General features: G+C 37.7%; 1 protein-coding gene and 2 long non-coding RNA genes across 3 annotated transcripts; 1 reads left to right on the plus strand and 2 right to left on the minus strand.

The window, feature by feature from the left end:
• The first annotated feature begins 592 nt into the window (after positions 1-592).
• Positions 593-2,744, plus strand: LOC131256527 (disease resistance protein Pik-1-like). Its single transcript, XM_058257384.1, has 3 exons — positions 593-904; positions 1,640-1,721; positions 2,254-2,744. The coding sequence occupies exons 1-3, from the start codon at positions 899-901 to the stop codon at positions 2,544-2,546; spliced, it is 381 nt and encodes a 126-aa protein (XP_058113367.1). The 5' UTR covers positions 593-898; the 3' UTR covers positions 2,547-2,744.
• A 14,015-nt stretch (positions 2,745-16,759) lies between these two features.
• On the minus strand, positions 16,760-18,965 carry LOC131256528 (uncharacterized). Its single transcript, XR_009176866.1, has 3 exons — positions 18,718-18,965; positions 17,386-17,463; positions 16,760-17,151 (listed from the first exon to the last, which is right to left on the minus strand). It is a non-coding gene; the product is annotated as an uncharacterized LOC131256528 (long non-coding RNA).
• Positions 18,966-20,657: 1,692 nt separating this feature from the next.
• LOC131256529 (uncharacterized) lies at positions 20,658-21,197 on the minus strand. Its single transcript, XR_009176867.1, has 2 exons — positions 21,025-21,197; positions 20,658-20,822 (listed from the first exon to the last, which is right to left on the minus strand). It is a non-coding gene; the product is annotated as an uncharacterized LOC131256529 (long non-coding RNA).
• Between the last annotated feature and the right edge of the window lie 6,124 nt (positions 21,198-27,321).

The raw sequence follows: 27,321 nt of genomic DNA on the forward strand, positions 1-27,321 counted from the left end.
CCCAACATGATCTAACTTTGAGGCCATTTTAGTAAAAATCTCAAATTTGACCCCAACACCTTTTTAAATTAGCATGACCCAACCTTGAGGTCATTTTAGTAAAAGTATCAAACTTGATTCCAAAGACTTTTATTATTAATATGACCCAACATTGACTCTATTTTAGTAAAAGAACTCAAATTTGTCCCATTAGAGAAAATGTTGTCTATGAAATATTCTAGACACTAACCTTCAACTTTATTTCACCGGCCATACTTGGAACTACGGTGCTTAGCACCGTAAGCTACGGTGGTACCTCATATAAGTGGGGCCTAACTGACGTATTGATGAAATCCAATCGATACATCAGCATAAGAAATATACGTTGCAAGGAAGAACCGTACGATCGTCCATTTCACAAGCCCTTACATGAAAGACTGTGATCATACAATCAGGATGATATCAAGGCCATGTACAATCCACAGTGAACCCTTCCTACCCAATGGCACACCGTGATCGTAGATGTCCCACTTGGGTCTTACATATATACGTACCCACCCACACAAGGTACGAAGAACTCCACAGTGGGGCAGTCACTCATTAATCAAATGAACGGTTGATATTGACGTGATAACGCGTCGTCGTAGATATATCTTTATTCTTCCATAGAACATTTCTCCGTGGGCCCCTTCTTAGCTTCAACGAAATGATACGGTTTGAAAAGAAAGAAAATCATTCCGTTTTCTAATCACTATAAATAGAGGAATCTAGATCACATATTCAAGCAATCCGGTTGCTGGAGGACAGCCACGCTCAAAAATCTTCATTGTCCTTGATTATATCTTGGCTGAAAATCACGTGGGATAAGCAATCACACACAACCAACGTTTCAGCTGTGGTTGATTACTAAAGAACGACAATGAAGGTATCTAATATTAGTCGTCCTTTTACTATGGTTGTTTTCCTGAAGACAGAGCTGTACACGAACCGAGTTAGCTCGACTAAAACAAAATCGATTCGACTCGGTTCGAAACTGAGTTCGAGCCGAGTCAAGCTGATTTGTGGAGTTCAATTTCGAGCTGAGTTCGAGCTTGTCTGAGCTCGAATCGAACTCGGATCGAACCAGTTCTGTGACTTAGTTATTTTGATATTGATGTTGCTCACCAAGTGCTTGATGAAATGACTCAATGAAGTGTTGCTTCGGGTGGATGAATTCTCCGGGGGGTCAACTCGGGGGGTGGAAGGTATGGATATGAAACAAATCACTATAAAAAAAAGAAAACATTACCCTTGTATCTTGATTTTGATGCTGCCTACTAAGTGTTTGATGAAATACCTGTAAAATATCGCTGCTGTTTTGCATACTGTGGGAAATTGAACGTGCACTCCATGTGTTTGAGAAAATGCCGCACAGGCTCCAACTCGGCTCGAACTGGCCCAAGCTGCTGACTGAACCGAGCCAAGCTGGCCAGTCAGGCTCAAGGACTGAGCTGAGCCGAGTTCGAGATGGGGTCAGCCAGTGGCCGAGCCGAGTCGAGCTGTGCCAATCTCGACTCGGTTCAAATCGTGTACAACTATACTTGAAGTAGGTTATATGAACTTTTATGTGGCTTTGGTTGTAGTAACTTTTTTTTATTTTTTTTTTCTTTTCTGTTTACAGCAAAAGATTGTGATAAAAGTCCCGACGATGAGCAATCCCAAGCTCCGGTCCAAGGCCATGAAAGCTGTAGTCAGCATACCAGGTGATTTCACCCGCATTTAGCTCAGATGCCACGTGAAGTTCGCAGTTATAACTCCTTCAATGAGAAATTTAAGCTGTCATAAAAATCACGTGTGGCATGGGTTGCGCAAACTGAGTTGACTCACTGAGTCTATTGAGTTCATGAAGGCTGATGATTTCACTTGATCTCATTCTGATGGTTTCGACGGATGGGATGTGATTGTGTGGGAATCCCAAATTTCAACCCAAATGGTGGACATCACATTCATTTTCCCGCACCAGTCTAAGCACAAACCAGATGAGCCAAGTCGACTCAGTGAGTAGTGGTACTTCCAAATGGTTCCCAAGTTCACTACTGATTTGATTTGGAGAACCCATGAGTTGAGTCGACTCAGTGAGTCAACTCTCCAAATGTTGTACTAGATTACCTATGTTTACCTTGAAGTTTTGAACCAAACCAAGAAATGCCATGAACTGGCGAACCTGATGGACTAGCCATCTTTGTAATTTCTGATTTGGGTTCTAAGATGTGGTTATGATCGTTTTTGTTACAGGTGTTATATCTGCTACATTGGAGGGCAATGATATGGACCAACTTGCAGTGGTTGGCGTTGGAGTCGACTCGGTCACATTGACAACCCTGCTTAGAAAGAAGATGGGAATCACAGAGCTGATTAGCCTCACAGTGGTTGATGAGAAGAAGGAAGAGGAAAAGAAAGAGGAAGAGAAAAAGCCGTCGATCGAAACTGTGGTGTGGCCCACTTCTTCGCCCTACCAATACGGCGTACCACAGCCACTGCACTATGTGTACCAAGACCCCTACCGAGATAACTGTTGCTTCATGTGAAGCACTACAAATGATATCGACGGTTGAATTGAAGTTGTGTGGGATGAGTCTTGAGCCTGAGTGTGGTACGTAACCATGCTTTTTCAGCAAGCTATTAGGAATGGGGAAATGGGAATTTTGTCGGATGTAATTGCATCATTTGAGAAAGTGTCATGCAAGCTATGGTGGTTATTTGAAAAAGAAAATGAGGTTATAGAATAATAGATTTTTATAAAGGGAGGCATTGTATTTGATTTCAAAGAATGAAGGTGATTTTAATAGTGATTTTTATTAAGAACGTATTAAACACTGATAGCCTTAGATATGGATCTGCCTGAATTTTGGGCGTCAAGGAAAACATGAGGGGCCACATGATGGATGATGGACTGATTGGATGTCATCTATGTTGGGCGTTGAAACCCCTCATAGCTTTATTGGTTAGTAGCAATTTGATGTAGCGCGGGTCACTGATAATTTCATGGCCAAGATGGATTAGAAAAGGCCCGGTCAACGACACAAGTGATTTGGACCATTAGAACTTAAAATGGATTATTGGACAAAAATATATGATTTTGAGGTTGGGTACGAGCTACTTTAGCCACCCAACTACTATGCGGGTTGCAATCCAAATTTGCGAAATAACATCAGATGACGGTCATTTTCCTGTTTTAATTCCATTTTACTATAAATAGTAAGTTTTAGTTTGATTATAACTCTTCATCAGTTTGGCTTTAAGAGTTACACCCAACATAAAAAGTGCTTACAATAATTAGGAGACCAGCGTGGTGAAGCCAAATAGGACACGATTTTTTGCCAAAAACCTTGTGCGCTAGTAGGCATCATAACTCTCTATAACTAGTAACTTTACTACTTATAGTAAGTCACGTTTTTTAAGAGTTTTAGTTGTAGTTTGGTTCCGAAATTTCTTCCAACGCTTAGTATTCTTATTTAAAGGGTTGTATACTTATTTATTTGAATTCATTAATCAATTTCAAATTTTATAAAATTTATTTTCTATTTTTTTATTCTTTTCCTTGTGGATTCGAGAAGTCTCCGTGAGAAGTCTAAAGAAGTTTCGTGGATTCAGAACAGTTATCCGCTTGAGGAAGACTGTGCCTGACCTCACGTCCTTTACTGTGTAACAATTTCAAGTCAAACATACCCATTTTTAGTCAACATTACATACTCACCACAATTTCGATTTAAGTAAGATAGAGCAAAGCGACACATTTAGTGTGCACATGCTACATTCCATTGGGCTAGTGTTCGGAAACCCATAGCAAGGTTATGGGGTTTTCTATTATCTGAGTAGGGGTGTCAACTGCCCAGATTAAGGCCGGGCCAAGCTCCGTCCAACTCCAACCTATATTATTAAACCTAAGCCTATACCCGGCCTGGCCAATGAAGAGCCAATTAGTCCGACCCAAGCTCGGCTTGAAATGATTTTACCAAGCCCTAGGCAACTCCAACCTGGCCAGAGACCAAAAAAAAAACTGACTTGCCCCTGCCTCTTTTAACTGAACACAGACCCTTAATTTTTATGGGGCTCACCGTGATATTTCTATGAGATCTACTCTGTCCATTAGAAGCATGATACCAGGTTAGGAAATGGGTGAAAAAATCAGGCAGACCCTTGATTTAGGTGGGCCTTACTAAGGAAAAAGGTGCGAGAGACATTAACCTTTGATGTTTATACGACCCACTGTGATGATGATATAAAATCTACTCCAACCATTAGATAACTTCTTTGTGCATCGTGAAGTTAAACAACTCCCCTTAAATCTTCTCCAACCATTAGATAACTTCCTTATGCATCGTGTGTGGTGATGTGTAAATTAAATAACTCTCCTGGAACTCTACTCATTATTTTTTAGAGGCACACCGTGCTGTGTATAAGATCCACTCCCACTATTAGATGTGAGATATTACATGGAGAATAAAATTAGGCTGACTGGTGACTCGAGTGGCCATATCAAAGGAAAAAGTGGAATGAGATACGTCTACTCTTGGTATTTACAAGCCTACCATGATAATTATATAAAATTCACTCCAACCATTAGATATCACACTAATACTTAGGCCTGAGATCTAAATACCAGGCTGATTAATTAATCAGGTGTGTCATATATGAAGAGAAACAGTTTGGAGGTGAACATATATGCACTGTACACTATTTCCATTGGTGTGGTCCATTTTGAATACAAATGGAGCTGATACTCGGAAAATAGGTCTAGCATGGTGAGACAAACTTGATTGTAGGGGTGAATCTAAGATCACAAGTAAGGTGGAGCCCCCACAAAGTTACTGTCCCCGCTTTAACTAATGTGTGTGTCTCGTGATGCGGTTCCTTGTAATTAAAAGATTTATCCCAGGATGCCGACCATTTACTTTTTAGAGGCTGACCTTGATGTGTATACGAGATCTACTCCATCTGATAGATGTGTACCTTTATGTCAGAGGAAACGGATTGGCTACTCCCCCTGCCACTAGCCCGGTGGCATATGGTCGTTGCTCTGTGGGCCTCACCATGATGTATGTGCCTCATCCATTCCGTTCATCCATTTTTGCATATCATTTTAGAGCTTGATGCCAAAAATGAGGGGGATATAAATCTCAGGTGCACCACACCACAGGAAAACAACAGTGATTGAATATCCACCATTAAAATCCTTCTAAGGCCTACTATACTGTTTATTTGACATCCAATCTGTTGATTAGGTCATACAGGTAAAAAAACAAAGATCAGCTTGAACCAAAACTTTTATAGTCCCCAAAAGGTTTTTAATGGTCGACACTCATTCAACACTGTTTCCAGTAATGTGCTCCACTTGATATTAGGATATACCTCATATTTATCTCATATCATAAAACGATCTAGAAAAATAGATGAATGGTATGGATGAAACACATACATCATGGTGAGGCCCACAGAGCACCAACCACCAACCATTTGCCCGTGGCAAGGGGAGTAGCCAACACGTTTCCTAAATTTTAGATGGGACACTCAAATTTAGCACTAAGAACCAAAACATCAAGCCTTTCAATTATCCAGGTAGGTCACATGGAGGGAAACAATTTGGAGGGTGAGTATTACCATGTACACTATTTCTAATCCAGCAATTGTACAGGGCCGATTGTTCAGTATAGTATGGCCTAAGATAACCCCTCACTGATATCATCCTTTTAAAATTTCAAATTTAAAATCACCTTTCAAGTTAAACGGGCCGGTCGGGCTTATGAGGTTTTGGACATCTCTGCTCAAGCTTAATCCGAGTACAAATGCACTTGAAATTCAAGCCCTAGCCCAGGGCCAGCTTGAGACGGGCCAGGCCGGAAGGCCCGATGGGCCAGCCAGCACATTTACACCCCTGGTAATATGAGTTACAAGTTAATATTCTTTTCAATGACTTTTCAAATGAACCAATGCACATACAAATTTTGCAATGCCAATGCGTGTGTACAGGTCAGCTAATGCACGTGTCCCTAAATATGCCAGTGTCATGGACAGGTGAAATATCTAAGCCATCCATCATAAGGGTACAACCATGTAGATTTTCTATCCCAAAAATCAAATTAGTCCACTGGTTAGGTAGGCCACAATTAACTAAATAAATGTATGGTTGTGAAAAATCATCTGAAGTTTCAAACCTGTCAGTTTATTTCTAAAATGATGGCACACTTAATGGACAACAATTACCTAAATAAATGTATGAATGGCTTGGACATGTCACCTGTCTGTCACGTGGCATATGTGCTGGTGTGTACGGTAGTTGATTCCTACCCGCGTGTAACCCGAAATTTTGTCATAATCAGGACCGTCAACGTCGGGAAGCGGAATAGTTGGGTCGGTTCGGATTTGAATTGAGTGTGATGGGTTTTTGAAAATTGAATGACACAAGAACTATCGGTGATCCAATCAGCATGAAAATTCAAAGGGTTAGTACTCTTCACGTGAACATTAATGTAAGCGGCCGTACTCAATGGGTCCATGATTTGTCGCTCAGTATTAAATAATCTCATCCATGCTTTGATTACTAGCACCTATTTAGTGTGGATCATTGATTAGTCTTCTTCATCCCACCATTCATTTCATGGTCATCACCATAGTTTTAACATGGCCACTAGGCGTGCACATCGGTTGGACTATGAACCATCCATGGGAATTCTCAACAGATGAACGGTCAGGATCAGTTTAACCGTCCAAAGATAGAGAACTGATGTGAACATTTCATCACTAGAAAGTCATGTCCGTGGAGAAATCGGAAACCCTGAGGGCCTGTTTGGCCGGACCGATCCCACGGTATTAGGTGGGATGGAATTCAAACAACATCATCATTACCCATGGCAGGGACTGTTCCCCCTTACCATGGGATAAGCGTAATATCCTTTTCTTTTTTGTTTTTTTCTTTTTTTTTAATACGGTAGTACATTGAAAGGATGTACCCACCATCATTTGAAACTATTGACAATAACACACATGTGTTATATCTAAACCGTTTATTTGTTTTGTAACCTCATATTATGCCATGGGCCTAAAATTGAGGCAGATCCAAAACTTATGTGGCCCCAAAGTAGTTTTCAACGGTAAGTATTCAATCCCCATTGCTTTCTATGGTAGGGTTCACTTGAGCTTTAGAATCAGTTTAACCGTCCAAAGATAGAGAACTGATGTGAACATTTCATCACTAGAAAGTCATGTCCGCGGAGAAATCGGAAACCCTGATTGAACGACATTAGTTTCTTGAATTCAGGACATTAGCCAGACTTCATCTTAACCATCCATTAAATATCAAGAGATCGATCATTTAAAAAATTCAGTCAATGTAACTTTTGAACTGTGATCCATCTAAACTTCTGCCCATGATTTGGACGGTTTAATTAATGCTAGCTTTTTATGCCACTATAAAATATTTAGTGCCTGCACATCAACCATTACACCCTACAAGAGTATTTTAAACTTTTTCTCCCTCCATTTATGACCCGCCAATGGTTTCTGGACTCTGCAGGTTGCAAGTCAACAGCTTGACCACGTGCAGAAGATACCGGTCATGCAAGTCACGTTTTCAGGTGGGGCCCATGGAAGTGGCCGGTGGAAAATAAAGTAGACCTGATTTAAAGACCTGACTTGAGACGACTTGTTTAGGGTTGTGACTCAGGAATGGGGCCTTTGATTTGTGCACCTCCGGCCGAGCATGGCCACTCATATACATTGCCTAAACCTAAACGGTCCAAACTCGTGGTCCCCACCCTATATTGCTAATCTTCTAAATCAGGTCGATTACACCTAATATCTAATTAACAGACAACTGGTTCTTAAATTATACGTATTGTTTACTATTTGTTTATCTTATGTGAAGTGATGGAGTTGTAGAATGTCGGACATATGAAAAAGAATTGTCAGAATCTTGAATCAAGAAAAGAAAATTTGGATAATTCTTCTATGGAGGTCAATACTGCAGAATTTAGTGGGGAAGTGAATGATAATGATGTGCTCACCATATCAAAATTTGGGTACTTCAACAAATAATGAACTTTGAATACGGGAGGCTTCATATCACATGACGCCTCATCGGAATTGGTTCATTAGTTATAGTGAGTGCAAGGCAAGTGTTTATGACCAATGATAATGCTTGTAAAGTAGTGGGTGTTGGATCGATGCGCATTAAGATGTTTGATGGCATAGAGCGTATCTTTATCGAAGTAAGGTACGTTCCTGATTTGAGGAACAACCCATATCTCTAGGAGCGCTCGAGGCACTAGAGTTCGAATTCATCGGGTTTGATCGTGTCCTCAAAGTTTTAAAAGGAGCACTCATAGTCATAAAGGCACGAAAGAACGAAAACTTTTATAGGTTGATCGGGAGCACTTCATCAGGTAGAGCTACAACGTTTGTAACGGATTTCATGTTTGCACGTATGTGGCATCCACGCTTGAGACACATGAGCGAGCGGAGTATTAAGGTACTTTTTTAACATTATTTAATTACAGTTTTTTAAAGTATTGATTTTAATATATGTGAGCATTGTATATATGGTAAACAGTTAATGTTATCTTTTAAGTCTGGTAAATACGTTTGTAAATATCTAATAAATAGACAATCACTTCTTAAATTATATATATTGTTTACTATTTGTTTATACTATATGAAGTGATGGAATTGTAGGATGTCAGAAACGTGAAAAAGAATTGTTAAAATCTTGAGTCGAGAAAAAAAAATCAAATAGTTCTTTTACGGAGGCCAATAACTGTGGAATCCAGTGGGGAAGTGAATGATAGTGACGTGCTCACCACAATAAAATTCGGGTATTTCGACGAAGAATGAATTTTGGACACGAGGGCTTCGTACCATATATTGCCTCATCAGAATTAGTTCACTAGTTATAGTGAGTGTGATGGTGGCTAGGTGTTTATGGGTGATGATCATACTTGTAAAGTAGTGGGTGTTGGATCGGTGTGCATTAAGATGTTTGATGGCATGAAGTGTATTTGGACCGATGTGAAACACGTTCCTGATTTGAGAAATAGTCCGACATCTCTAAGAGCACTTGAGGCATTAGGGTGCAGATTTATCGAGTTTGATCGTGTCCTCAAAGTTTCAAAAGGAGCACTCATAGTTATAAAGGCACAGAGGAACGTAAACTTTATAGGTTAATCAAGAACACTTTATCGAGTGGAGCTGTAACATCTATAACAGATTCCACGTTGGCACGTATGTGGCATGCACTCTTGGGCCACATGAGCGAGCAGGGTATGAAGGCAATTTTTGAGCGTTGTTTAATTTCAGTTTTTAAAAGTATTGATTTTAGTATATGTGAGCATTATATATATATATAGTAAATAGCCAAGATTATCTATTAAGTTTGGCAAATATATATGTTTGTAAGGGTGTTATTGATTATGCATATTATGATGTATGGGGCCTGGCACCCGTGGTTTCTAGTGGAGGGTCGTCATGATTTGTCACCTTTGTTGATGACTATTCTAAAAAAGTATGACTTTATTTATGAAAAATAAATTTGATGTTTTCACATACTTCAAGCAGTGGAAGGCGATGGTGGAAAAACAGACATTAAAAAAAATGAAAGTCTTAAGGTCAGATAATAGTGGGGAATTCACTTCTAAGAAATTTAATAGGTAATGCAAAGATGGAAGGATCGTGATGCATGATATAATGCGCTATATGCCAGATCAGAATCGTGTGGCCAAGCGGATGAATTAGACTCTCTTAGAGAGGGCCTGATACATTATCAATAATGTTGGGTTGGGAAAGGAACCGTGGACTGATGCCGTTAACACAACTTGTTACTTGGTGAATTGACTTCCCTTTAACGGCCATTGAATGTAGAATTTCAGATGAAGTGTGAAGTTGTTAGTAGGTAAACTACCCAAGACCGCGAGTATTTGGTTGTGATGCTTACTCTGATGCACCGTCAGTTGAGAGAGGTAAGTTGGACCAAAGAACAAAGAAATATATCTCTTGTCAGCTATAGCGGTGGTGTAAAGAGGTACATGTTGTATGACCGGATTACGCATAAAATCATCCTTAGTCATGATGTCAAATTCAATGAAGGATCCTTATTTCATAAGGATGAACATAAGGATGAAAAATTGGTTGTTGACGTTCAAATAGACAGATATAATACATAGGTAGGAAGACACATTCTTCATGTCAATTATCCAATAAATGTCCAGTAACCAATCATTTAAAAAAAATCAGTCAATGTAACTTTTGAACTATGATCCATCTAAACTTCTGCCCATGAATTGGATGGTTTAATTAGAGCTAGATTTTATGCCACGGTAAAATATTTTAATACTTGCATATCAATTATTATACTCTGCTAGATTATTAAAGTTTTTCTCCCTTTGTAGTTGAATCAAAAATAGGTAGAAATGTGCCACATGTCTAAAAGCTATGGTTTATATTGGGTCCTTACTCTTTCTCCGGTGGTAGACTCTCTGGAGTTTCAACACCCGGTCAAGGGTTCAAGTACCCATAGGTGGTGGAATTCCACCAGGCGTGAGTGTGTGTAAAAAAAATAAAAATAAAAAAGAAAAAGAAAAAGGGCTATGGTTTATATTCCAATCCGGTGATGACCCCTCTAGTACCAAGGTGCTGGTTGTTTATGGAAAAGCTTGGTGGCCCCACCATAACGTGTGTGTTTTATTCATGCCATTCATTCGTTTTCTCAGCCATTTTCGGGCATGAGCTCAAAAGATAGGCATATCCAAATTTTAGGTGGACCACACAACAGGAAACAATGTTGATTGAATACTTACCATTAAAAAATTCCTAAGGCCCACTGTAGTGTTTATTTGGCATCCAAATGTTGATTAGGTCACATGGACAAGGATGAAGGGAAACCATGAATATTAGCTGTAACGTTTATTTCCCACCAAGTCCTATTGATTAGGTTACACATGGCCAGATACAGGGAAAACACAAATATCAGCTTGGCCCTAAGAAGTTTTTAATAGTCAATCTCCATTATTTTATGTGGTTTGCTCCACCTGGAATTTCGAATAGGCCGTAAAACACAAATATTAGCTTGGCCCTAAGAAGTTTTTAATAGTGAATGTTCAATCTCCATTATTTTATGTGGTTTGCTCCACCTGGAATTTGATTAGGCCATATTTTACAGCTTGTGCCCAGCTAGTAAAATGGATGAACTAAGTGGGATAAAACACATACATCATGGTGGGGCCCACAGCACTGACCGATACCAAGATCCCTGTATTGAGGTCACTACCAAGTACAAAAAAAAAATGTGTAACATGCTCTGGCGGTCACAGTCAACTAGGCTCCACGAGGTAGGATGTGGAAAATGAAGTAGACCGGGTTTAAAGACCCGACTTGAGATCAACTTGTTTAAGCAGGTGGCTCCAGATGGGGCTTTTCACTCCTACACCTCCGATAAAGTATGGCCACATTTATCTCTATATCCAACAAGTCCAAGCTCGTGGTCCCCACCAAAGATTGCAAGTCTCCAAAATCTGATTGATGATCTTGACATCTAAACAATGGACAATCTTTTTTTAAATTTATATATTGTATACAATTTGTCTGTGTAGGATACGAAAACCCCACTTCTATAATTACTTTTTCAATGACCCATGCATGAGAATAAATTAACAAGACTATTATTACTTTCTCAAAAGTATTTTCCTAAAATTTATCTCAACTCATTTTAAACTTTAAATTAGTAGGTGCCTAGGTAAACAGAAGAGATACCTTCAATCCACAGGGAGAGAAATATCCTCTCTCTCTCTCTCTCTCTCTCTCTCTCTCTCTCTCTCTCTCTCTCTCTCTCTCTCTCTCTCTATATAATATATATATATATATATATATATATATATATATAGATTCTATGTGGTGGACCTTGTGGGAACTTCCCACGAGGTCAAGCTGTGTGGACCTCACCATGATGCGTGTCGAATATCAACACCGTGCATTTGATAGGTCCCCTTTAAATTATGGGATATCCTAAAAATCAGCCATATACGGAACTCAGGTAAGTCATACCATCTAAAATCATGTGAAGACATGCCTAAAACATATAAAAGCACTTGGTGGAGCCCACCTGAAACTTGGATACTTGGTCTGACCCCTCATCCAAGTGCAACACATGTAATGGATGGGCTGGATTTGTGAACCACATCTTGGTGGGCCTAACAAATGATTATGAATGTTTTAATAGGAGGGTAACCCTCTCCACTTTTGTATGTGGTGAGGCCCACACAAGTCATGGATTGACTTGATTGTTAAGCCCTAGGCCCACCATTGAATGGTGCATCTAACCGATGTCGTAGTTGTTTGACAGGCATGCATCACGTGGGGCCACAAAGCTCCACCTCATGGGAAGTTCCCCATTGAACCATTTCCTATATATATATATACGCTCACCTGCGAACCACTTCGTATGTACTATGTACGAACTTTTTTAAGAACCCATCATACGTGATGTGGATCCAAAATCTGAACCGTCCATGTGAAGCAGCACCTCCTGAAACCCCCTGGGCCTAAGTTTTGCTTTGATCTAAAACTTTGATGGGCCATGAAAAATGAAAACAGTTTCCTCCCTTGATTTGCATTTCTTTTTTATATGGCCCACCAGAATATTAGATCGGGGTGAAAATTTGTCACACGGGGTTTTATGGGATTCCGCATCACATGAACTGTTCAGATTAGACACCCATGGCACGTGTGCAAAGGTGCGCACGTGCGTAGGTGCGCAGGGGAGCATGACTCTATATATATATATATATATATATATATGCAACTTTCTCACGTAATGCATGTGTAACTTTACACAAAGCTCCACTGCACTTTCTCACATAAACATCCATGTGCAACTTTACACACGTGTCATGGGCAGTGAATCTAAATGGTCCACGTGATGTGGCATCCCTTGAAACCTCATGAGCCTAAATTTCAGCCTAAAACAATACTCTAGTGGGCCACGACAAAAGGAAACAGTTTCCTCCCTTGATTTGCATTTCTATTTGATATGGCTCACTAGAGTTTTCGATCACGCTAAAATTTGGGCCCATAGAGTTTCAAGGGGTTCCGAATCACATGGACCATTCAAATTATGTGTACTACCAAAAAATCGAGCAATAGCTATGGAGGTTGAAAGCTTTTAGCTACGGATTTAATCCGTCGCAATATAGATAGCTACGGATTTAATCCGTAGCTATAGCCTAAGGGGTCTGTAGCTAAAGTGTACCTCCCCACCAAAAACATATTAAATATAGATGGTGCTTAAGGGGATCCATGAGGTCCATTGGAATATATGTGTTTGATCTAAGCCGTCCAAAAATTCTGATATATAATTTTAGTGCATGAGCCCAAAAATTATGTAGATTAAATGTCTAAGTGGACCACACCATAAGAAATAATATAAATTAAACTTCTACTGTTAATATGTTGTGTGGTCTTCTTATAGATTCGATCTAACTCATTTTTTTATCAGCACTTAAAATAATAATTTAAAATTAATGGACGAAGTGGATATATGAAATACATCACAGTGGGCCCCACTGTCCTAAAACCATAAAATGTCCAGGGAGCCATCCGTCACGCGCCCCTCCAAAACCCCAAACTCCTCTAAAAACAAAAACCCCCGTCTGCCATTTTCTCCTGTTCGCTGACGAACCCATCTCTCCATCTCTATCTCACACTTAGTCTCTCTCTTTCCCTTGCCCTCTCTCGATCTCCCGATCTCCCTCACCCTCTCTCCATGTCTCAAGGTCGCATTCCCCTCTCTGTTTTCAAAAACCCATTTCGCTGCAAGAAGGAGAAGAAGAAGGAGAAGGAGAAGAAGACGGAGCACGTACGGTTAGTTTCTTTCTTTCTCCCTCTTTATCTCTTTCTCAAATATTTCAATCCTTTAATCTGCATTCCCCTCTCTCTATTTCTGAAATCTAAGGGCCCGTTTGGCTAGTCGGATTGGAAGGGATTGGATGTTATTGAAAGGGATTGGAAGTTAAATCCTAGGATTGGCCGGGCATGCCAAACAGAGTCGATTATCTGATCCCAATCCCTGAGACGTGTTTGGTTTGGGGGATTGGAAGGGATGAGAAGGTTTAATCCTGGTATTGGCCGAGCGTGCCAAACAGACTGGATATATCAATCCAGGGATATAGCAATCCCATGTATCTGAAGACAATCCACTGACAACACCATCAATACCTAGAAATCCAGGCCATCCACCCTAATACCATTCAATCCCTTTCAATCCACCCGGCCAATTGGGCCCTAAAAATTCTTTGTGGGCTCCACCATAATATGTGTATGCAGGCCATTCATCTTTTTCAGCTCATTTTAGGGCCAAATCTTAGGTGGACCACACCATAGGAAACTGTGGTCACTACAAGAAAAGCCACTTTTACCTACGAAAAATTTCGTAGGTAAATGATATTATTTTGTAGGCAAAGAATTTTACCTACGAAATATTTCGTCGGTAAATTCGTTGGTAAAAAGCCGTGGCTAAAGACTTTTACAGACGCAAAAATGTCATCGTTGGCAATGGGAAGACTTTTACCAACGAAATTAAAAACTTTGTTAAGACTTTAGCTACAAAGTGTTAAAACTTTTCCCTACGAACATTTCGTAGTTAAAAACTTTGTTAAAACTTTTACCTACGAACATTTTCGTAGCTAAAAACTTTGTTAAATTTTTTCATAGGTACAAACGGTGTTAGGACTTTTACCTACGAGCATTTTCGTAGCTACAAACTTTATTAAAACTTTTAGCTACGACATGTTTCGTAGGTACAAACTGTATTAAGACCTTTCCCTACGAATGTTTCTGTAGCTATAAACTTAATTGAAACTTTTACCTACGAATTTATTCGTAGGTACAAACGGTTTTAAGACTTTTACCTACGAACGTTTTCGTAGCTACAAACTTTGTTAAAGCTTTTACCTATGACATGTTTCGTAGGTACAAACTGTATTAAAAATTTTACCTACGAACGTTTTCGTAGCTAATAACTGTGTTAATACTTTTACCTACAATGCAAACCTACGAAAGGTTTCGTAGGTACAAACTGTGCTAAGACTTTTTACCTATGAAATTTGACATAGGTAAAACTGTTGATGAAACTTTTACCTACGAAATAATTCGTAGGTAATAAAATGTGAATGAACCTTTTACCTGCGAAAAAGTGCGTAGGTAAAAATGTCGATGAAACTTCAACCTACGAAAATTTTCGTAGGTAAAAGTCTCTTTTTTTTCTTTTTTTTTTTTTTGCAAAAATTCTTCTTATACACCTATTACAATATATTTCATTATATTCATATTTTCATTTTTCCAAACAAACATAAACTACATCCATCCAAACACAAATCACATCCATACATACACAAATAGTCTTATCCACATTACATTCATCCACGCATAAATACATATAAGTTTAACATTCTTATATAAAATAAATCATAAATAAAATATGACAAATCACAAAGATGAAGGCGGAGGTGGCGGGGCATCGATGGGTAAGCGTGCAGCGAGAACCTGTAATATCTCTTGCATCCGTCGCTCATGCTCCACCCGCATATCCTCCATCCTCCTCTCTTGCTCCTCCCTCTGCCTCTCCTGCTCCTCCTTCTGCTTCTCATGCTCCTCCTTCTGCTTCTCATGCTCCTCCCTCTGCCTCTCTTACAAATTAAACAACTTTTTTCTGAAAAGAAACAGAGATCCCACATGAGGTAAAAGAAAAAGAAAGCAAATCCAACCCCAAAAAGAATTAGAGAAAAAGAAAAAGAAACCTGCACATATATGGTGTTTGGATGAGCAGTAGCTTTGAGAAGATAATCAGTACCCCAACGAATAGCTTCCTACAACGAATATCATCATACAGAAAAGTAATGCAGCAAAATTGAAGAACTAAAAATATATTAAAGATAAGGATGAGATGTCATAAAAAAGAGAGAGAGACAATACTTCAAGAGCACATGCTCATCTTCTCAATTACGAACTCTGAAAAACTAAGCAAAATCTGCATTATCTAAAAACCAAATAAACATCCAACAATTCATGGGCTGAAGTGAATGCTTCCCCATACTTTTGTTCAAATATTAATCTTTCCCACTCTTTCTTTAGATCCATAGGTGCCCCAAACCTATTGGACAGTCATGGCCTGAACAAAATCAGCAATACATAGCCTCCAAAACAGATAGTATTCAATTATCAACTTTCTTTCAGAAAGTTTTAAATCTCAAGTTTGTAACCACTACAAGAAAAGGGGGCATTAGCCTCGGTTTAAAACTGTGGCTAAAAAGGTTAAAAACTGAGGCTAAAGCCTTTAGCCTCAGCTTTGCCTCAGTTATCCAAACCGAGGTTGAAACCCCCGTGGCTAAAGGCTTTAGCCTCAGTTTTAGCAACCGAGGCTAAAATGACTTTTATAGCCTCGTTTCTTCAAGTGAGGCTAAAAGAACTTTTTTAGCTTCAGTTTTCTCGAAATGAGGCTAAATCAAAATTTTAGCCTCCATTGTTTCCAACTAAGACTAAATCTAAATTTTAGCCTCAGTTGCCTCCAATTAAAGCTAAATCTATTTTTAACCTCAGTTCTCAACAACTGAGGCTAAAGCCTTTAACCACGGGAGTTGTAGTCTCAGTTTAGGTAATTGAGGTAAAACTGAGACTAAAGATAGATTTAGCCTTTGTTGGCATCAAGTGAGGTTAAATTCAATTTTTAACCTCATTTATCAATAATCGAGGCTAAATCTAGTTTCTATCAACAAAAGCTAACAATATTATAATCAACCAATCATTGAACCTATGCATGTTTCACCCATTTAACATCCATCAAGACAACAATCAGCACAATACCAACAAAACAATTAATGGTCTATTGAAAGTTTTCAAAACAAACAAACTACCACATAGCCTTCCACATGAACTGTTTCAGTAAGGTCCCCTTCCACGTGACTATTTTCTCTCGAATCGGATCAATCGGTGGGTTTGTTACCTGAGCAAACATCTGCTTGAAATACTCAAATGTAAGTTTCTCTCTGTTGGACATCACAGCCAAAGGAGCATCATTTCCCATTGAGCCCAAGAGCCTCAGTACCATCTTTTGCCATGGACATCAATAGCATCTCCAGGGCTTCTACAATGTATCTGAATAAGGAAACCCGATGATTTATTTCATTTTTTCAAACATGAGCAAGAAAACAGCACAGAAAAGGTCTGAAACTACTTACCCAAAAGGCTTTAATGGAGCCAACAATCCATGAATTCTCATGTTTTCCATGTTATTATCATCATGTCGATATACCTAAAAGTATAAATAAAAATGGCAGTAATGATCATGCTCAAAAGTTCTTAAAATCAGAATACAAATAGAAAAACTACCTGAACAATCAAATCCTTGAGAAGCTTCGACTTATGAGGTTTTCTTGACTAATTGAATGAGAGCAAATCAACTTGTGCCTACAGCATATAGAAAAAATCATCACAATTTCTAAGTTGGCATTATACTATTCCTCCCACTCTCATCTGTCCATTTCCACAACCTTGAAAAAACAACCACGACTATATTTGTATTCCAAGTTTTCTGAATTATGAACCACATCTAGGATGCTTTAATTCAATCAGCCATATGTTGATGATAACACGAAAAACCAAAAAGACCCTACTCGAGTCTTTTTCTAGTGCAAGAAGAAACTGATTTCAATATCACATGAAGTTTATTGTGCTGCCAAGTTCAGAACAGGAAACAATGAATAAAATTTGGCTGCAGCAATCATAACTAATGACAGTTTAGATTCTATTTTTAAAAAGGAATGGATATCCCACCGTAATAGGAGCAACACCATAACATCATTTGTTCACCGGATTTTTCAGGTTGGTTACAGTTGCCATGCAACCATTCAAACTGGCTGCTACAATGTGATAGCAGATATGTTACAAAATGCTTGCATACAAGATGGTGGGCCCATACGAAAATGATGGATGAAAATAGGCAACACTGCTACACTTCTAAGACACATTCCAAACATCATATTGTTTGAACAGTCCTAACATATGAATTAGTGGGCATCTTTTTTGTTAAAACAGGAACATTGGATTTTTCACTTTTTAACTTTCCAATAAATATCCCATGTTGGAAATGTGGCTACATGGCCATTAAATCAGCCATATGTTGATGATGGTGACGCAATAGCCCAACCCATGACCCGATTCCTGCTTTTAATCATAAGAAAATTCTCTCTAATTAACGAGGAACGATCACATACAAACATTGGATGCTATGCTTACTATGCTACCCTGTTATTAGGACTGCTCATAGTAAGCTATGTACCTGAGCTTCACACGTGGCAGATCCTCTGTTCAGGAAACACATTGCCTAATTTTCAATCCTGAACTGGAAAATATGTTTGCCATACTCCAGTTGAAGGTTTTGGATCTTCTGACATAGTGGACTATTGCTAGCATATGGGTGACACCCCCTCTGTGCAAACAGCCTAAAAACAGAATATGCATGGAACAAGAATTTCAGTGGAACTGTTTACTACATTGTTCCCCGTGTGAATTGGTGCTTTGGGAACTCCAAACTCAGCAAATAGACAATCAATCAGAGTAGGGATCAAGGATGACAGGTACCTTGAGTTCTACACCAGTTTTTGCAATATTTTGCCAGAATATCAGAAAAGAATCAGTTTTTAGAAAGTGCAATTTTCATACCTAATATATCCATAGCTCAAGACCCTTGCTGACAAGCCCCATGAATGCATGAGTAGGATTCCTAGCACAACCCTGTTTAGTATAATAGAACAAAACCCATGAAAGGCTAAGTTAAATCAAATCAATTTTAGTTTCTATGATAATGTAGCTAAAGAATTTTCCAATTTGCACTGAAATAATTGACAATACAATACATTGTATCCAACATTACACTCTTAAACAGAGGATTGTTCAAGAAAAGAGAACAATCTTTGTTCTGATTGACTCGGTCCACACGGAAATCCTCTTCAATGAGTATCTTCTCGCGTGTAAGTAACAGGTGCCAAGCAAGAAATCCTCTTCAATGAGTTCTTGAGAACCAAATCTCTAAATTTACAATGTGCACATGATTAGTCAAGAAGAAAAAGAAGTGTTGCTAAAGATGTGAAGAAATAGCAACTCAAGAAGGATCTGGAAATTTTGGCAGCAGCAACAGAGATGGTAGCAAAGACTATACTCATCAATCCAGATATATGCATCTAATATCTTCTTAAATTTGGCAAAAATTCTTGATAAATTTAAAAGCCAGTGGACTGCTATGAATTCCACAGTCTTGCAAGACCCAAACATGCATTCATACACATGAAAAAATTGGATCTAATTAATGCAGGATGACATTTCTTTTTGTTTATTTTTTATACCAGACATCATTCTCATGCTGCACAATTTATTTACAAAAATTAATTATAATAGTTCATGCATAGTGGAAACTCTCCATAATACCAAACTTCAAAAGCGAAATACCTGAGTGCAACTTGTCTTGAACGAAATTTGAATTGGTTTTTTGTGAATTTTTATAGAAAATGAAATATTATTATTTTTCTATGCTAGCAAATTTATCAAAAATTTCTCATAGGATGGGAAAAGAAAGTGACTTAAAGATGAATTCATCTAAAAGTCACACCTAATTCCTCCAAACCCTGGAATTTCAGGCAAAATTGGGCTTCCTAAAATATTCTCGATCGCTTTCAAAGATGAGAAGAAAAAATTTAGCATCAATTAAAGCATTCACTCCTTTCAACTGTATCCTCACAACTCAATTAAGAGGAAATCAAAAGCTTACCAAAGACATGTATGAGTGCTACTTATTCCTCTGAAACTTAGAAACTGATGCCAAAATCGAGTTTCTTGTGTTTATTTGCCATGATCTGATTCAATATGGGAAAAACCAAAGCAAGTTCAATTTTCTTTTTCAAGGTCATCATCACAATCTCAAATAACAGGAAAATAAAAATAGAGATGACTTCATGCAAAATCACCACCCTAATTCTTGTAAAAGATTACTGCAGCTTCCTTGGGAAATCTAGTGTAAACTCAAGCGACTAATCTAATTTCCCTGTGAGCTTTCCAGAATCAGGAAATCAGAGGAAATTAAAGTCACACACACACACACACACACACACACACACACACACACACACACATTTCGTTCCTCCAAAAAAAAAGGATTAAAAAAAGAAAAAGAAAAAAAGAGTTTCTTACATAACTTGCAATGATGCCTACCATAAAACAAGAAAATGGAACTAACTAAATTATTATTTTTAGCTAATAATCATGAGCTTAAAATCGAGTTTCTTGCAGTAATTCACCACAATTTCTTCCAAAAAAGGAAAAACCATAGAAATTTTGATTTTTATTTAATTTTTTTAAATTTCATCATAATGTCATAACCTTGAGGCATTTAACCCACTGTTCAGGATAAAAAATTTACGTAAGGGAACCTAAGTGCCCATCCTTGATGAAAATGTCACATCTTTTCAAGATAAAAATCATGTAAGAGAAGCTAAATGCATTTCCTTGATGCATTTTCGTCACTTTTCAGGCTAAAAATCAATATGCCTGCATGTAAATTTGTATCCTTGTGGCATATTCCCACTTGTCAAGGTAAATAACACCAGATATAAAAATTTCAAAAAGATGTAAGTGCATTACCTGTAATCTGAAATAATATTAACACTGATTTCAAATCCTTGTGATCTAAAACTCCACAAACTGTCAATACTAATTAAATGGAAGACCTAAAAATGGCACTTCTCTTTTCTCACTAGCTGTGCATTTGATTGCACCTAATCATGAAATTTCATGATATTTGATGCAACCAAATGCACTCTAAACCACAAACTGATAAAAGAGAAATTTCAGATGAAAGAAAATGAAATTTGTGGCCCTCCCCTATAGTAGCCCCTTTAAAATAAGAATTTAGAATTACAGACAGAATCACATATAAAAACAGGAAATTCAGAACATAGAACCCATACCATGAAGGACCTGAGCTCATTCTTCATGTCAGCAATGCCATTCAGAATCTCAATCTTTTGGACATGACCAAGTTTGCTGAGAAAATTTAACTCCACTCCTTCCTGTTGCTCCAATTTCTCCTTCCTCTTTTCCTTTGCCACCTTTTCATATTCCTCAATTGAGTCCTCATCAATTAGACAACCTATCATGCTTTTCTGGACATAAAATTTTGTGCAAGCATTACACCTGCAAAGAAGATTTCTCCATATCTTAGAAAGAAACATGGGTTTTTTCTTCTCTGAAACAAATGAGGTTTGACGTGGATCCACTCCAAATATACAGTTGGGATTTGAAATGCTACCGTGGGCTGCATCCTGCTTTAAAGCCACATTTTTCTCCAAATTCACTCCAAGCAGAGGATCCTTCTCACTCGGCACAGTATCTGCAAATAACCTGATTTATCAAAGGGAAACAATCATAGTTAAAAGCTTAGTACAAGTATTATAAGAAGCAAAACTTACTCAAATGAAATAAAAAAGAAAATGTATGCACTTTCCTTCAAAAATTTTGATCTGACAATGAAGACTGACCTTAATGATGTTGCCGACTAAGGGAGCTGTTTGTTGAGTTTAATCTTTTCCTGATTTGTTGAGTTCAACAGAGAACAATGTGCATCGTATACTCCAATGAAAGGGACTTTACGAGGGAAGGTGCAAAATCCTAACTGTGGCTGCACCACCACGCTAGAGTAACAATGCTGAGCAAAAAAACTACAACAACTGGCATAATGTAAACAGTCCCTCCTAAGATTTTACAGCACATGCAAAGGGATATTACTAACTTGTAGATATCTCATACGGCATGATATTACTCACTGACCTATGACCAATAGTTCCCGCTTACTATCAGTTCTAAAGTCAAACAAGTAGGAGGGCAAATATTAGCCTGCAACTTATCTATAGTATAGAGTTAGTCATGTCATAACACTGTCAATATCAGCATGTTGCATTGCAGAATGTATAAAATGCACCTAATGAAATGAGATATAGTTAAAAATTGGGGCACATATATTGGTGATCCTGGAAGAACTGGACTTTGAAGAGGCTTCAAATCTATGCCGAGTGAATATGTTGCCACAAGCAGAAGCATTGACAGCATACTCTTTCTTATCATGAACTGTAACACAAGCCAGCAGCCAAATGATCAGTGCCATCACATTCACAAGTAGCTTGGGAGTTAATGTGGCCTGTTAGCACTTAAATGAAAGACAAAAATGCTAAGGAGGATACATTATTCAGCCGAATCATATCACCACTAGTCATAAACAGGTATTTAGACCACCATATTGAAATGAGGTTGCCAGATGTGGGAAATTAGGGAAAATTGACATCCAAGGAGTTGCCTTTCCTCAGACCTTAACCGTTAAACAATCTGTATTAAGACATTGAGAAGGTCAAGGATTTCTGCAAAGGCATCAAGTACCTTCCAAGGGATGACAATCCTTTTGCTAGCCCCAAAAGAAAACCATTGAGGGTGTATCCCTTGATGATTGAACCATAACCCTGTGAGACAGAAAGGTGCATCTCAAACACATCTAAAGTGACTTGGACTAAGCCACTATAATCATTTCCTCAAGGGTGCCTATGTGGAGAAGTAAAACCAGCCAACAAGAATGGCATTAAACACTCTCATAACTGCCATGCCTATGTATTATCGATTTCACTTTTTCGAGTTTAAATATTTAAAATTTCAATTACAGTTGAAAGAAAAAAGAACTTTTAAGATCTCCAAAAAAAAAAGGAAAAAAAAGGAAAAAAAGAAGAAGAAGAAGAAGAAGAGTTTTAAGCTTCTTCTTTTTCCAAGACATCAATAGGATTTTGTAAGTGAATAGGCTCAGTGACCACTTGATGTATATAGGTAAATTAAAAGTTGTTACCACCTTCTCAAAAGGCTATATCACATTCTACAAACACTACTTCAGAAAAATGGGTTCAATTGGGATGATAATTTCCATGCTGTTACTGCTAACACGGAAGTGTGGAATCAATGCCCTGTCGTAGACGAAGTGAAATTTGTGGGTGATGGGTATAGTCATTGTGAAGGTAAACTTCCACCATTGTACTTCATTGATGGATGATGAATGTGTCTTATTTCATGAATCTAGATGATAGCAATACTAGATCCTAGACTTTTGCAACTAATGTTATGCACATGCTTGTGAAGTGATGCAGATCGATGGATGGTTGTGAAGTGATTCATTGACTTATTCTGTGATTGCAGTGATGGGTTGCAGGTTTTTGTGAAGTGATGCACATTAATGGTTTTTTTCCAAATCAATGGTTACTTTTCTTTCTTGCACTCATTTGTAAACTGATTCATGCACTCATGTGAACTGGATTGCATCATGTGATTGCAGCAGATCCTAATCTAATTTGTCAACTGATTCATAGACTAAACTCCAGACAAATGTGTGAACTGGAACTCATTTGTGAACTGAACTTGAACTGGAATGTAGACTGTAGCTTGAACTGAACATTTTGTTGAAGTCCATACCATTGGAATTTTTGTGAACTGAAATGCATTGCTAAATTCATTGCTATTGAACTAAATTTTCTGATGGACTATGGATCAAGCTGAACTCAGTTGCAACTCTAACTGAGAACTCTGCATATTCCTATGAGCCATATGGAAACCCTAATATCATGTGCTAGTATTTTCGACTAGGTTGTTGTTTCCATCCGTTGAGCCATATGGAAACCCTAATATCATGCACAAAAAAAAAAAAAAAAAAAACCCTCAAATTTCTCTAGAAAAAAGCTTCATATCTGAAAAACAGAAGCAGAAAATGGCATGAAACCCTAATATCTTCAAATAAATCACATACAAATAAGAAAAATAAACTCAAAACTCAAATATTTCAAGAAGAGAGACGGATTCAAGAAGAAAATATCCAGAAAACTCAAACTTGAAATAGAGATCTCAACATCCAACGGAGAAAATAGAAACTATCAAAGATCATAGACTTACCGTTAAAAATCAACAAGAAAATCGACCTCTGAAGAAGAGAAATCCGATGGCGCGGCGGATCTGAGAGAGAGAGAGAGAGAGAGAGGTCAGACGTCGGAAGGAGGGCGACGCACGGCCTCCGGGCTAGGGGTGTCTGGGACTGGGACCGCGAGAGAGAGAGAGGGCAGAGGGATTGGGCGCGGCGAGATAGTGCAGAGGGCAGGGGTGAGAGAGAGAGAGAGAGGGCAGAGGGATTGAGCGCGCCTCTGTTTTGAGCGCGCGCCTAATTTTGGGCGGTTTCAAGCGGGTGCTCTGTGGGCCCTACCATGATGTTTGTGTTTCATCCATTCCGTTCATCCATTTTCAAAGATCATTTTAGAGCTCTATGTCAAAAATTAGAGAGATATAAATCTCAGGTGGTCCACACCACATGAGAACAATAGTGATTGGATACCAACCATTAAAATCCTCCTAAGGCCCACTGTACTGTTTATTTGACATCCAATCTGTTGATTTGGTCATACAGGACCAGATGAAGGGAAAGAACAAAAATCAGCTTGATCCAAAACTTTTATAACTACCAATATGTTTTTAATGTTTTTAATGGCCCATTTTATATGTCTGGTCCATTCACTCTATTTTACTGATCATTACCCTCAATTTGCCTAGTTGCTCGCCCCGATCATGCTATATATGACAAAGATATTGGGCAAACAAGATTGGGCAAACAAGATTGATCAACAATTTGAGTGAATTTTGATTTAAATATATGAAGTTATTTACTCTTCAATCTATATTGATCAGATTGTCCAAAGACAGAAATTTTATAGCCTCCAAGAAAGGTTGTTCATAATATCAAAAATATATATAAATGAATAGAAAACACAAACATCAACTTAATCAAAAACTTCTATGGCTTCCAAGAAATTTTAAATTATAGAGGTTCAATCACACTATTTCCTGTGGCGTGGTCCACTTGAGCTTTGGATATGCTTCCTTTTTGTTCTTTAGACCTCAAATTATCTGTTAACATGGATGAATGGAGTGGATAAAATAAATAAAAAATGGTGGACCCCACAGAGTTTACTCTGGTAAAGGTAACGAGTAACTCACTTAAATATAGTGGAGAAAGGTTTCCTCAAAACATTCATAATCATATATTAGGCGTGCCTAAATGTGATTCACATATCCAACCCACTCATTATATGTGTCCCACTTGGATGAGGGGTCAGACCAAGCTTCAACCACATCCAAAACTCATGTGGGCCCCACCAAGTGCTTTTATAGTTTTAAGATGTCTTCACATAGTTTTAAATGGTATGGCCCACTTGAGTTTCGTTTACCGATGATTTTTGAGATATATCATAACCTAAAGGGGACACATCAAATCCACGGTGTTGATGTTCGACACATATCATGATGGGGCCCACAAAACTTACTAACATCAATTGTTAGGTATTCAATAGGTCAATAAGTTAGGTGACAATTTTAACCAGAATATTTGGCCCATTTTACATGTCTGGTCCATTCACTCTATTTTACTGATCAATACTCTCAATTTGACTAGTTACTTGCCTCAATCAGGCTACATATTGGAAAGATATTGGGCATACAAGATTGATCAACAATTTCATTGAAATTTGATTTAACATCTAAAGTTATTTATTCTTCAACTTGAACTGATTAGATTGTCCAAAAACGATTAAAGGTTCAATTAGTGAATGTGCCTAATAATTTAGTAATTTTATTTTTCCCAAATAAATTTAACATTTTTTTTTTCAAAATGTATATTTTTTTTTTTTACTCTTTTAACTAAATATCATTTTTATTATAAAAATACAAATTTTGAATTTTTATTTTCAAAATCTCAAAAATTATCTCATATTTTAAATTTTTTTCAAAAATTTTAAAATGCTGATTTTTTACTTCAAAAGCATTTTTTTATTCTCAAAATGTTTCTTAAACATAGTTAAAATTTATAAACTTTTCAGTATCCTTTTTCATGTGATATTACAAATCCTTTAAATATTACCTTTTAATTTTATATATATATATATAAATTTCCATTCATATGATATAAACTCTCTCTCTCTCTCTCTCTCTCTCTCTCTCTCTCTCTCTCTCTCTCTCTATATATATATATATATATATATACACACACATATTTTTACCGACAAAGATTTTTAAAAATTAAAACATAGGAAAAACACTTTTACCAACGAACATTTTCATTGGTAAACGTCTTACCGCCAACAACACAGCGCGAAAATTTGCCATGTGAAAAATTCAAAACACCTTTTAGTGATGAATATTTTCGTCGCTAAAGGTGCCTTTTAGCTACGAAAATAATTTCGTCGCTACAAGGAACCTTTTCGATTTTTTCCCTTTTTTGAAATTTCAAAACACCCTTTAGCTATGAAAATAATTTCGTCGCTAAAAGGTAACCTTTCGATTTTTTTTGTTTTTTCCAAAATCCGGAACGCCCTTTAGATACGAAAATAATTTCGTCGCTAAAAGGTACCCTTTCAATTTTTTTTGTTTTTTTCAAAATCTGAAAAACACCCTCTAGCTACAAAAATAATTTCGTCGCTAAAAGGTACCCTTTCGATTTTTTTGTTTTTTCCAAATCCGGAACACCCTTTAGCTACGAAAATGTTCATCGCTAAAGGTGAGTTTTAGCTACGAAAATAAGTTCGTCACTAAAAGGTACCCTTTCGATTTTTTTGTTTTTTCCAAAATCCGGAACGCCCTTTAGCTATGCAAATTTTCGTCGCTAAAGTGGACTTTTAGCTATGAAAATAATTTTGTCGCTAAAAGGTACCCTTTCAATTTTTTTTATTTTTTCCAAAATCCGGAACACCCTTTAGCTACGAAAATAATTTCGTCACTTAAAGGTACCCTTTCGATTTTTTTATAAGTTGCGAAATACGGAACGCCCTTTAGCTACGAAAATTTTCGTCGCTAAAGGTGACTTTTAGCTACGAAAATAATTTCGTCGCTAAAAGATACCCTTTCGATTTTTTTATTTTTATTTTTTTCAAAATCCGAAACGCCCTTTAGGTACACAAATTTTCGTTGCTAAAGTGGACTTTTAGCTACAAAAATAATTTCGTCGCTAAAAGGTACCCTTTTGATTTTTTTTTTTTTTGTTTTTTCCAAAATTCGCAACGCCTTTTAGCTACGAAAATATTTTCGTCGCTAAAAGGTCTGGAATGCCCTTTAGCTACGAAAATAATTTCGCAGCTAAAAGGTACCATTTCGATTTTTTTTGTTTTTTCCAAAATCCGAAACGCCCTTTAGCTATGCAAATTTTCGTCGCTA

Source organism: Magnolia sinica, chromosome 9, assembly GCF_029962835.1.
Source record: "Magnolia sinica isolate HGM2019 chromosome 9, MsV1, whole genome shotgun sequence".
Taxonomy (NCBI): domain Eukaryota; kingdom Viridiplantae; phylum Streptophyta; class Magnoliopsida; order Magnoliales; family Magnoliaceae; genus Magnolia; species Magnolia sinica.